Source organism: Aptenodytes patagonicus, chromosome 2 (assembly GCF_965638725.1).
Source record: "Aptenodytes patagonicus chromosome 2, bAptPat1.pri.cur, whole genome shotgun sequence".
Lineage (NCBI taxonomy): Eukaryota > Metazoa > Chordata > Aves > Sphenisciformes > Spheniscidae > Aptenodytes > Aptenodytes patagonicus.
In genome coordinates this window covers 66929869-66943310 of record NC_134950.1, presented here as the reverse complement: position 1 = coordinate 66943310, position 13442 = coordinate 66929869, and the positions used below count along the sequence as shown (strand labels likewise).

At 40.1% G+C, this 13442-nt stretch overlaps 1 protein-coding gene across 2 annotated transcripts in view; it reads left to right on the top strand.

Annotated features, from left to right (window-relative positions):
- The window catches only part of MBP (myelin basic protein), a 125037-nt gene that overhangs the window by 94671 nt on the left and 16924 nt on the right, over window positions 1-13442 (top strand). For both annotated transcript variants that reach the window (XM_076330106.1, XM_076330104.1), the window contains exon 4: window positions 9321-9751. In XM_076330106.1, the coding sequence (XP_076186221.1) occupies window positions 9321-9751 (431 nt within the window). The remainder of the gene's footprint in view (window positions 1-9320; window positions 9752-13442) is intronic.

The following is a 13442-nucleotide window of genomic DNA, read 5'->3' as shown; positions in this document are numbered from 1 at the left end:
GATTATTCAGGTTCAATGTGACTGTAGCAGAAAAGATGAACAATCAAGCAATCTTTGTTTAATACTAGTCAGTTGCACAATTTTTAAAGACGACAAACGCTGATGGATCAAAGAGGTGATTTAATTTTTCCTCTTTAAGTACATGAAATTGTTCGTTACAAATGATACCCCAGCTCACTTTGCTGTGGGAGGATCCTTTGTGAGATACTCAAGATTAAAACAAACCTATATGTTCTAGTAACACAAAGGAACATTTTTCTTTGAAACTGGTGGGTGGACAAAATTCTTTGGTTAAGTTTCTAAAAAACTCTCTGCGGGCTGTGTGGCGCATTGCCACATGCTTTTCATAGATTTGAAATTTCTGCCATAGCAAGTCCCACTGGTTTCAACCACAGGCTTTTTTGTTTTCTGTACTCTCCTTTGTAACCCTCAGCAAATGGAGGCAATGCCAGAAGTTCTGGAAAACAAGAAAGAGAGGCTGCGAGCCAGGCCTACACTGCTGCATTCCTCTGCAATGGTAGGCCACCGTGTGGGCTTCGTTTCAGCTCTTCATTGTACATCAGTGGCACAGATAACCAAGTGACCAACTCTGTGAAAACATGCAGGGTGCAAGGCAGTTTGTACAATCAAGTGGATTGGTTTTAACTGCAATCTTGAGATCAAAAATTACTTTCCTACAGGGGATATTTTTAACTTTTTTGAATGCCTCTTTTTACTTACATATTTCTTTACTTAAATATGCTCACAAGCATACGCCACCTTCACGCACCCATGAGGCAAATAAAGTCCAGAGCAGTTTTCTTTTTGCTATGGTTTGTGCCGTGTATTGCCAAATCGCTGGCTTTCTTTACGTGTAGCTGGTTAATGCAGTTAGGCAAAGGCAGCAGATAGAAAGTAGAAAGTTGGTAGAAAACTTTTCTGCAAGACCTCAAAAGTTGAGAGTAACCAGTAATTTCTTACAAAGATGCATCACTGAATTGCAGAAATGGGGTTTTACAGTACACCCCATTAGAACAGGGGAAGAGGAGGAAATTAAGCTCAGTGCAGTGAGAGACAATATGTAACTTAGGCCCCCCCAGCTAATTTCTTGCGTATTGAATCTGGTGTGACTTTCAGAGTAGGTTTAAGAAGAAAAGGTCTGTTGTAACTCTGGTTTTAAGCTTCAGCATCATCTGAAACGGGAGAACGCATAGAGTTGGTGTGCAATTACTGCTACAGTTTGTATGGTTTGAGATGCGTTGCTGACCAGCTTGCTCTGATACCTTTCCTTTGACATGGCCAGAATGAACATGGCTATTTCAGCTGCTGCCACTACTCATTTTGCTATGTTAATTGAGCATCTGTGTGAAGGGCTAAGTTTCTTCAGTAAGAAAAGACAGGAAAGAGGACACTTAAAGACATAAGTAACACAGGGTGTACAAGTTTGGGGGTAGTATGACGTCGTTTTTCCTCCATCAAGTCTAAAACCTGGCTCCCAGAGAGCAGCCCTTCACAGTGGGTAACAGGATGGTAATGCATTTCAACCCACAGTAACCACACGTGCTTCCTGTTAATATCCAGACTTTGGGCATGGACTACCACATTGGGTTATTACTGCACAGTCTGCAAGTGTTTTCACATCTCTGACATGCCGATGCTAGGAGTTGTGTGCGCCTTGGTGAATAGCCTGACAATATATAAGAGTTTTTTCCAGCAAAAGGACCCCTGGTGATGGTATATCAAAAATCTCTGACTCGGATAGTATTACTACTTTTTACACAGTGATACTGTAAAGCTTAGTTGCCTTCAGTGGAACAATAATGCTGAATACAAGCTGTAATGAATATACAGCGTATTCTCAGTTTTTATTTTTATTTTATATTTGTTTTATAGTACCAAGCCTCTCAAATCATAAAATTGTCAGCAAAACTAAAAACTATGTGCTATTTCCTAATTCACGAGATAAGACTTGGGAATTATTAGAGCGTCACCATTCCAGCTAGATGTTGCGTTCCTGTGGGTTTTAATCTGGTCGTTGATTGATTGTGTCATGGTTTTGCCAGGTAAGTTGAAAAAGTCAGTGTAGTTACCCTACCGAATGAGATACTACAGCAACGATTCCCCACGGCGCCAGTACCACCTGTTACAGGGATCCCTCTTCCAAAGGCTGTTAAGTGACAAGTACACCTTTGTTAGCTTTAGTGCAGAGCAATGCTTACGGGGTGCATTTATCATGAAACTGGTACTCTTGTAACAAGTGATGGTTCACGCTTGCTTATTAAACGCTTTGTCTGGGACAATGAACTCTAGCAGAATTTAGGGGAAGGAAAAAAAAAATCAAGCTGTTGATTACCCTAATTAACTTGCAAAATTAATACTTCTTATTTTTTATCACTCCATAATCCAGCACTACTTTTATAGACTAAATAAGTGTGTATTGACTGCTGTGTTGTGTTCATCATCTAGCTTTTAAGGATTGGGTCCCTGAAATGAAAGAGGCAAACTTAGGAAAACAGGTGAGACTAGTGATATTTGCTGTTAAAGGACATAATTTACTGGTCATGTTGTATAATTTTATAGTTTGCCTCAGTATAAATATGACCTTGAAACAGTTGCTCCCGTATTGAAAGAAGTGTATTTATTTTAACCAGATTCTGTGGGACCCATGCAAACTGGTACTGCTTATACAAACAATGCATACACTAGGCCCAGTACGTAAAAATCTAAAAGTCCTTTCTTGTTCCTCAAGCAGGGGGTTGATGATTTTGGTTATCCTTGTGCAGGTCAACAGTGACTGTATGTAGAAAAAAACGTTTCTGGCAGATCACCTCTCTCATATTGGCAACCTTCAGGATAAGCTACTTTACAAGTAGATTTTTCCAGCTCTACTTCCTGAGTTTTGAGAATTATCTTTCATGTAGCTGAGGGAAGTCCTGAAAATGGTGCATCTCAGGATGGTGACCAGACCTACTCTCTTGTGCGCTGAGGGAACTGAGAAGAAACTGTCAAGTCAGCTTGGAAGGTTTGTTTTTCTCAGTGTCGAAAGAACAGCACTAGTGTTACAGACACCTTTGGCAGCCAGCAAGTTTTTCATTGACTAGCCCCTTGGAAAGAAGGTTGCTAGTCATTTCAAGAAAGATTTTACTGGGTGTCTTACCTAGTAAAACAGCTACTTGTGAATTGATGCCAAAGTATGTCAGAAGTTTGAGGTGGGGTGGGTTTTTTTTTTCCCCGCAGCAGATCTGGAATACATTTTAGGTTAGTATCAGAAATTAAGTGAGAGGAATTGCACTTATTTTTTTCATACTGTTTTCTATTTTCTACTATATTTTTAGTACTAAGGTTTATTGTAAGGAAAATTGTGCCACAACAGACCCCTTATTCACTGCTTCATCAGATCAGTTTAGAAGTGTACTTGACTCATCAATGGAATGGAAACACCTTCGCAACCTTTCGTTCTTGTCTGATAAGAGCCTCATATGCTCTATAATGTCTAATGTATGCAGTGACGGAGGAAAGTCAAAGGAGTATGTGTTATGCTTAGCAGATGGCTTCTCATCTTTGTGGAGGTTTGGTCTACAGCTTGATTAGCCCATAGAAAAAGCTGAGCTTCTTGTGCAGAAAAATAACTCTTTCTTCAGTTACTCTGAAGCTACAGAGAAAATTTGCCTTTGGGTGGAATTTTTTCCCTAGAAGTGATAAGCTGTGGCAAGGAGGGAGGGATGAGAGCGAGCTGTAATGGAAGTGGTCTCTTGGCTAACTACAGTAGGAGTGTTAAACTCACGTGAATCTGTATTATGAGAGACACAGGCATTTCTTTCTGCATTCGTTTTGCTAGCAAACTGGAAAAACGTTTGTGTAAAGGCTAAATGCACCAGCAGATCGGTTCTAGTTGTCTTCAGCTATGACCAACTGTTTGTTTCACAATTATGCTGCATGCCATCTATTTCCAAACAGAAATATTTGTTCAAAATTTATTTCCAACAGTTTGACAAGCATCAGACAAACCCAGTAATTAGATCTGTGAAGTGAAATGTCTGATGGCGTATTGCCTTCTAACCATATTAGTGAAGTCGGGCTGAGAGCCATTTTTTGTCTGCAGTGTCTTAGCATAATGAGGATAAATCAAGCTTTGCAGTTCAGATTTAACAATGCAGACATAATTCTTTCCTCCTTCTCCCAAGTACTTATGTAGTGAAGCCTAATGGCTGTAGGCACTCCCTTCTGCTGTGAGCTGCGCTGCAGTAAAAGCCCAGACCAGGAGCTGGATTGTACCTCTCACTGGTGCTCACGGGAGAGAGTGGAACCGCCTCAAGCATTTTGATCGGATGACTCCTGTATTTTCTGCAGCCGCTCAGCAAATGACCAGGAGATCCGTAGACTTGTTCGCTGAACCTTTCTCTGCACCAGTTTACTGGTTTGCACCCATTCTCTCATCCCCTTTTCTGCTTTTAGTCTGATCAGCGGGTGCTCCCACTGCATGCTAAGCTGTGCAGCGCTCCTCGGTGCCATCTTCAGCGGTAGAGCTCTGGCTGGAAGCCAGGACTGGCCTTGGTGTTTCTGACAGATGACCTGCACCGGTCTGCAGGATGAACAGTTTTCGCTACGCTTGCCTTTGATACTTGATACAGCTGAGCACCAAATAGTTGGATCCTTTTTCCAAGGAAATTAAGTGTTAAATTGGCCTGATTTTTATTTGATCCTGGCTTTTGTAGTAGGTCACAGTGTGTACTTACCGCTGCGTGTCCAGACTCCTCATTTACACGCACACCCAAAGCTCCATTGTCCCATCTACTCAGGAACATTAGAGTTTGAAGCGAGGTGCGTGATAGTGCAGGAAAAATGGAAGTGTGTGACTTCATGACAGTATGACAGACTCAAAGCCAGAGTTGAATTAGGGCTCCCAGCAGTGCCTTATGCTACACTTCCTGCAAAACAATTCCTTAAGGTCCTTTTTCTAGAGAACTTAACTGCATAAAAAGGAAGGGCAAAATGTTGGGAAACAGTTATCTTAACGCAGAGTTGGAACCCAGACATCTTCAACTGCAGCTCATACGTAGTGATGATGGACGTGTTTTTTCTGTCCTTTTCTTTCTTTCAAATGTCTTGGTATTACCCATGAATGTTACTGAAAGCCACGTGTTCCGGAACAGTGGTTTTCAGCCTCTTAAATAATGCAAGGCAAACTATTACTAATACATTGCACATATGCCTTACTACTACAGCTTACTGAAGATCTTGAAATCTTAGGCATTACAAAGCTGAGTAATTTTTAGGTGTAACCTTTGTTGCTCAAGTGACTAAAAACAGGTAAGTCAGTGCAAAAGTCCAGAGGTTTTACGTAATATTTTAGTACCAGCATTTCAGTAAACATACTGACATATAGTTGACTCAGAATTGAGAACTTTACTGCATTAAACTATCCAGTTGTTGTCTTATAGAAGAAATAGGACAAAAAAAGTAGAAAAGGGCAAATACACATTATATTTCATATACTGAAGAGCACTGCTTTATAAACATACATGATTTAAGCTAAAATGAAAAATTGATTCAAAAGGTCCCTAAAGTTAAGTGAGATAACTTTCATCTTCATACCCTGCAAAAAGAAGGCCAAGAAAAAGGAAATTAGTAATCATCACAGCAATCTGTAGTTACCATAAAATATATTAAATATTTGGTGTTATAAATTTGATTAATGTACTTTCTGGTGTCTGTAATGAGTAAATAATACTTAATTCTTAAGATTTCATACAAATATTTAAGCTGCTGTCATGTATTATTACAATCAATATTTGCAATATGCTGTGACTGTTGTACTAAGCCTCTCTTGAGAAGCCAAAGTAGGGGAATATGCTTCAGCTTTTATCAGCTTCATTTTCCTTGTTTATTTTACAGCATTTGTAGAGGGAGCAGCAATAAGAATGTGAGAGGAATTACAAGTATCTGCAAGAAAGCAAGACTGGAAAGGGGTGGGAGGAGATGAAAAACTTGTAATCCTTTTTTTTTTTTTTTTTTTTTTTTTTTTTTTTTTAAACTTAACACATTAAAACTCTTAGCTTAACAACCTCTTTCTAGGTTGTCTTCTGTATGGAAGAAGACTACAGACTTCTATATACACAAGGAGGGACTATCATAGAGCTACTCTACCAAGCAACCCATGAGAAGGGTATTTGTATCCAAGGACTCTCCATCAGAGATCGTACTTTGTATAAAAGAGGTTTTCATGGTCTTGACAGTAGCTATTGTTTGAACCACGGGGCTGAGACATCCCAGCCAATTAGAGGCTTGTGTAAAAGTGTTATTTTGATTCTCAAGAAATGGGATAAACTATTAATGTCAAATTGAGCATTAAGGCACAGTGGTTTTGAAAAAAACTTGTATGTGGCCCAACTCCTATTAAAGGCAATGGAGGGTTGGATTTAATATTGTTTTATTGAAAGCACCTTTGGAATTTCTGTTTTGTTTCATTGACAGACTGTTCAGAATTTTTGGTCCATGTATATTCATTCGTTTTGGGAGTCACTGTGTATACAGGGAACAGATGGCTTTGTTCACTCTGACCAACGCGCACAGGGAAAACTGTGCCAGCTGCAGGCTCAAGAGCTGCACAGAGTGAGGGGAAGTGGAATGGTGGTGTTGCCTTCGGGAGTGGTCCTCGGCCACGCCTGGAGTGCCAAATCCCTGCTCGGCGTCTGGCTTCCTCCTGCTGCTTTTAGGCTAGAGCAAGGATGTGCTTCTCCCATGCTCTCACTTGCGCAGCTTTCAATGACTTTATTCACTTAAACGTAAATAGGCGACACTTTAATAGTCTTCTGGTAATGCCTATGGCAATGCATTCTGCTGTACTTACTCTTTAACCCATTTTACAAGGGTTTAAAAAAACCCCCAAACAATGCCTGAAGACCTCTTCCTCTCTCAGCAGCTTTCTCTTGTACAAGCGATAGGGTATAGGAAGGGTACTCTGTTTTAACAAGAGAGCTTCATCTTGCAGGGAGAAACAAAAAAAAGATTATCAGTATCATATGCACAGCATTTATAATGGATTTTACTAGAAGAAGTCTAAATATTTGTTTCTAAATGAACGAATAAGCATATGTTTACATGCTTCATTAATTCTGGATATCCTTAAGACATTCTTAAAGTGATCTGTCTCTCCAAATGCACTTGAAGACTTTGATTAGTTAGCTCAAATATTAACAATATCTCTCTGCTAGATATTTTTAAATACTAGAGAAGACTTAAGCATGCAGAAAATCTAGAGGAAAACTTAAATGTGTGCTTTGATTACTGAAATAAAGCGTACAGAAGGATTTATACTTTATAGCTCACTGCGTATGCATTGGGAGAAGCTACTTTTGTGGCACAAATACCCTTCTTTGTTGCTTACCAATACCCATATTCAGTGACACAAAGAACAACTGTTGTAAAAAATATTAGTATGCAGATGGTCTGGTGTTTTGTTAATGCATTTAATGAAATACAATAGCTCTTTTGTTTGTTTTTCTTTTTCTGTCCTTGAATGGATTTGTCTTATGGTATAGAATCTAGGCTTAGAGTTGCTATTTAAAATGTTTTGCAGTTTTAGAATGTGTCATATATCCATGTTAGTTCCTTTCTCTTTTGCTCGATTAAGAAAATCATTTGGGGGCTTTAGTAGTTTCTAATAAGTTTGAAAGTATCTTTTCAGGAAAACCAAAATCCCAAAGTTGCCAGCAAATGTTTTCCTTCAGTGACAATTAGCATTGGTTAAATAATTATATTCCCGAGAAATACTTTCAGATGTTTTAACCAATGAAAATTTTCTTGAAGTTCTTCAACATTTTCTGGGTAGTTTTAACAGAAGGCGGGGGGGGGGGGGGGGGGGAGGAAGTTGCAGAGGCCATCATTACTGTCTTATGTCGTTATCCATGAAATTATTTCAGAATTATTCTCAGCCTGAGAAAAGGTTTCTTCAGTGCCCTGTGGGTGGGCGAAATCATATGAAATTACTGTGTCAAGTCTAAAATTGCTCTGGTGAATCAGCAAAGTACTTGAGCCCAGAGTACTTTGAAAACGTAACAGTATTTGCCAGATCCTATCCCTCCCATGGCAACAAGGACCAAATCAAATGGGGATTTAATGAGGTAATTAGAAGACCCTAAAGGTAACATATGACTAACTGTAACTTATTTCTGAAATTTTGAGCCCCGTTAACTCCAAAAAACGTTTCTGACACGGAGTGAGTGTGTGGGAGGTGTCTGCTCTGAAGATTGCTTCTCAAGCAGTGACCTACTAATGTTCTTTCAGTGTTCCTTGGAGGCAAGACTATTCCTCAGTGGATGCAGTTTCCTTTAGAACAGTAGGAATAATGGGATAGACTATAAAAAAATCTCCATAAATATTTTTGTCACTGGTAGGAGCTACTACAGGTTTATGGTGAAGTGTGCTACAACTGATTCTTTTCAGATATTTTACGGAGTGCATCAGAACACAACTGTGGAGAAGGCAGCAGACATTTCACTTACACCACAGAGGTCTGTCTCGGCGCCTTTCTTGGCTAGAAGCTCATCGGTTTCTAATCATTGTTTTTGTCACTTCTCACAAGCACTAAATGCAAATCAGACAGTTTTGCTCTAGGCCTTCAGTATCAGAGCTAGGACATTGTACGCTGAGTGCCAGGATCATACATGGAGAAAAACTGTCATGGGAAGCCAAGCAGAAATTGCAGTTTAGTGTTCTCTGCTTTTTTTTTGAAGTGAGGACAATTTAAATAGTGGAAAAAACCTCCCCTCGTTACACTTGTTTGCTTGGTATTGAAGTTACAGTGAGGGATTCCAAACGGGGACAAAACCTCCAGGTACAAAAGCTCTGACATCGTGGAGAGGGAACATGCAGTTGAGAAGGCACAGTCCTGCAACGTTGCTTTAATTTTTTATTTTTACTCCCCCCCCCCCTCCCCCGTTTTGGAGAAGAGCAGCACATTTTAGTTGCAGTCCTCAAGGGAAAGTACGGGAATTCTGATTGTTCAGACATTGTAACTGAAAGCTGCCTCATCAGTAAGCCTTCCATGTAAATAAAGTTAGTTTCACTTGTGCTTCGAACAAATTGATCTGTTTACAAATACGTTTAATTAAAAAAACACCTAGAACTACTGCAAATTTTGTGTGAGAACATCGTCCTGGTTTCGGTTCCAAGATAGCTTAATGTTCTTAAAGGCTGGTAGAGAACATAGTTCCATTACAACTGCACATATTACGGGTTTTGTATGAAATGAGCATCTCAAGGCAAGGGAAAGAAAGCAGCATTGTTCCAGGGCTGTTTTTCACAGGCCTGTATTCATATCTCATCCTTGTTGTTTGCAGGAGAGGCAGATGTGAACCAGAACAATGGGACCTCCACGAAGAGCCCAGCGGTGACAGACTCCAAAGGCACAGCAGACCCGAAGAATGCCTGGCCCGAGGCCAACCCAGCTGACACGACTGGTCGCCCCCACTTGATCCGCCTCTTTTCCCGAGATGCCCCAGGAAGAGAAGACAACACCTTCAAAGATCGGCCCTCAGAGTCAGACGAGCTACAGACCATCGAAGAGGACAGTGCAGCAGCTTCAGAGAATTCGGATTTGATGGCTTCACAAAAACGCTCTTCTTTCCGACACGGATCAAAAATGGCATCTGCGAGCACTACAGACCACGCTAGACATGGATCTCCAAGGCACAGAGACTCGGGTCTACTTGACTCGCTGGGCAGATTCTTTGGAGGTGAAAGACACGTTCCCCGTCGGGGCTCGGGCAAGGTGAGCTCTGAGGAATAGAGAACTGCACAGCTACAGCAAAATAAAGTACAATTAAACAGGAAGGGTGGGACTAAAAGGAAGGTGTAACTGCTCTAATGCAAGAGTTGATTTAGCCAGCGAGACGGTACTTGCAGGTGTGTAACTTAATGCTTGGCTTTAAACTGAAAACAACAACAACAAAAAAGCATAGATCTGGGAAACAAGAGGAGCTATTCTGGGTAGTATCAAGGAGTATTAGAAATCCAGGTGGCTCTAGAAACATTACTGAGAGGAATTTTTACTAACATTGAATGTGGTGCATTGTATGCATTTGTGTGCTGTGCCATTTAGAGAAACTTCAGTCTGCTTTTGTGTCTTGTTCTTAAATATCTGCAAAACGGAGCTGGATGAGAGTACTAAATGCAAGACAATCTCTAGATAGTTTGGCTCTAACTGAGGCCAGATTCTCAGCCTGCTTGCGCAAGAGCATGTTTTAAGGTCAGTTGATAGCATTGCTGAGGAGATGGCTTGACAGATATTATCCTGAATCCCAGGTGTACAAAATAGTCCAGCTGCTTTATTCTGGTGAGAAGTGAAGATTTATATTCCAAGCATTTCATGTGAGAAATTGTGTAACGAATCATTTCTTCATTATGAGTTGAAAAACAAGGTATTAATGAAAGGGTATTACTTGAATTCTTTCCTTTTCCAGGATTAACCCGCCTTCTCTGATAAGTTATGCAGATGGCACGTTACTTCACTATTGTTTGAGTGGCAAAGTTTAAAATATTTTCACTGTACCCTTTGCCGTGTAAATGATAAGTGGAGTCTTGTGTTTGTGTGTTCACACACTGCATAAGCATTTGAATGGAACTACTGTAGGGCTGTAAAAACTTTTGTTTTAGCTGAATAGATTGTTTGATGTAGTTGCTCAAGCTGTGTGTTGCAAAAAGCAATGCTCCTAGTTGCTGGTTGGGCTCAAATTTTTCAATAACCTTTGACAACCTTTGCTGTCTGTTTAACAGTTCTAACCTGTGATGCTTGCCGGGATGGGTTAGCGCGTGCAGCTTTCCCAAACCGGCCCGTCTCGTGGTGTTGCACTGGGACGTGATACATAGTACCCTGTGGTTTAAAACTGCTCTGTGATCATACGACAGCTACAGGCTGTCAGCGTACTTCACAGCTCCGCACTTGGAAGCACAATGTATAATAGCCCTTCCCCGAAGAGTTGTTGTAATGTTTAGACCACTGGATGAAAAATACTCGAGAAACTTAAAACCAGAAGCTGCTCACACTTGGTAGCCAGTGCTGAGCAAGCTGTGTAGTTCGGTCTTTTTGTTTCTCACATTTACGAACTGGGGACTATAACGCTTGTGACAAAGATTTAGCAATTACGCAGTCGTTTCTGTAGGTATGTAATGTTCATACACGCAACAGGCAGTTGCTGTGAGAATGAAGAAAACCGCTTTTCTTACTGTTACTGCAAATATCAGAGACTGTTCCCAACACTGCTATTTTCTGGAACCTGGCTGGCTAGCTCAACTCTTGCTGTTTTATTCCTATACTGTGTTACTCGATAAAAAATAGTGTATGAAATGCTCTTTGTACACCAAGGAAACTACCAAAAACTTGGATTCTGCATACAGAATATACAGAGGTATGTACGTTCTTGCTTAGCAATAAAACAAACCAACCAACTCACTTTTTGGTAGTGACGACTAAAAAATGGCTGCAAGTTGTACAGATTCTGTATTTTATCGTTTGGTGCGAACACAATCGCTGTGATTCTCTACAGATCTCTACGTAATTGTGTACGAGAGGACAGGATATCATCTGTCTGATCTCTGTTGCTGTTCAGTAAACTGCTATTTTGAAGCACTTAAATGTCTGCAAAACAGTACAGAATTATGGACAATTCTAACATTTTTTTTAACCTAGCAGAAGAATTTTTTTTTAAGAACAGCTACGTATAAAATTAGACTTCTGACTTGCAGATCTTAGCCAGAAGCACAGAGAAGTTTTATTATCTTGGCAAAAGTCAGTCACGTCAGGACTTCCAGTGCCAAAGCATCTCTAGCACTATTTCACACAAGGATAATGCTGATGCATGAAAACCTGTCCTAGGAAGCTCTATCGTAGGAGGGTTTCAGTGCGGAAAATATTGAGCAAGTGGCAGAGACGGTTGTTTCAACTATTATTTATTTAGCCTTTGAATCAATGCCTTTTGGTTTCTTGTATCAAGGAAGGCTTGTGGTGTCATTTATTTATACATGTGTGTACAGAGGAAATCTAGGTGGCTAATAGTCTTATTTGTGCTTAAAACCTGGATGGTTGTCACTTGATGAATTTTGTAGAGTGTCAGAGTACTGATAGATGATGAAGGCGTTCATGGATGAGCTGAAATATGAATAAAGTCCCTTGGCAGTTTTCCACTAAGTAAACAGGCCTTTGGTAAATAAGGTACCATGAAAAGCACCTTAAAGGGTTAATTTCAAAGGCTTGGAACTGAAAAGTTCCTGGGACTGCGCTGTTTATTTGCTTGCACTTGTTTCTGATTGATTTTTGAAACATTTCAAAGCAATTCTGCAGCTGCCTTTCTTGCCATCTTCCTTTTTCCGCCAGCCCGTGCCCCAGTGGGAGCGTGTATCTCAACTACCCACACCAGCAAGCGCTGGAATGCAAAGACAACACTTGCTCTTTGTAAAGATTCAGGGCTGACATTCAAGGAGAACGCATTATAAATTCTTTGTGGAGGCATTTCAATCTTACAGCCATAGCTGAAAAGTACGTTAATGAAAAAGATTCACTATTGTGTACGGAAAGGTGGGGTAGGAACAAAGCGGGGACTGTTTCGTGGCCTCCGTTTCTCCCGTGGAGAGGGTTCTCCCTTACCCTGGAATTCTGAAGTTTAAATTTAGAGTGCACGGGAGTCCCGTGGGAGTAAATAAAAATAGAAATACTGGAATGTACAGAAGTACTCCTCTCCTCTGAGGGGCAGCAAACGCATTTGCCATTGTTCCCCCTGCCCCATCAAGATTTTAGATAACTGAAACTCAATCAAAACCAGCTTGAATTTTGTACTTTCAAGAAATTTTTTTAAGGTAGAATATTCCCAACAAAACTATCGTTGTGCACAGCCTAAATTGTATTGCATTAAAGAAGATTTTTAAAGGGTGACAGAAAGAAACTGTGGTGCAGACATTTTAAAAAGCATGCAAGACAGTAGTGCAACTATAAATTATTCCCTTTCTAATCTTTATAGAATATTTATCTAAACACTTGTAAAGCGTATAAGCGAGTTTGTTAAAATGATCAAATCTTTCTTGTGCCTCCTAGACAGTAGCCTGTATTCAACTTCACTATGTACCCAGTGCTATTTTGTTTCTTTTACGCAGTTGTTTATGCTTTTGTAATTCTTTTGTTTACGAATTTTTTTTTTATATTCCTACTGAAGTTTGGATTGTGAAAAAAGAACTTTTTTGTCCCGGTTTAACATTATGCATTAACGTACTAAACTTTAAACTACATTTGTGACACACACGCAACAGACCAAAATGTTGTGAATGACAGAAATAACAGGCTGAGGCCAGACGTGGTGAAAGGTTAAATCCGTTTTTCTCTTACATTCTGCTTCAGTTTTGTATGCGATCTTGTAACGTTCTCCTGTTGCCTGTATGAACCCTTGCTCCCGTATTTCTTTCTCCCTCTATAT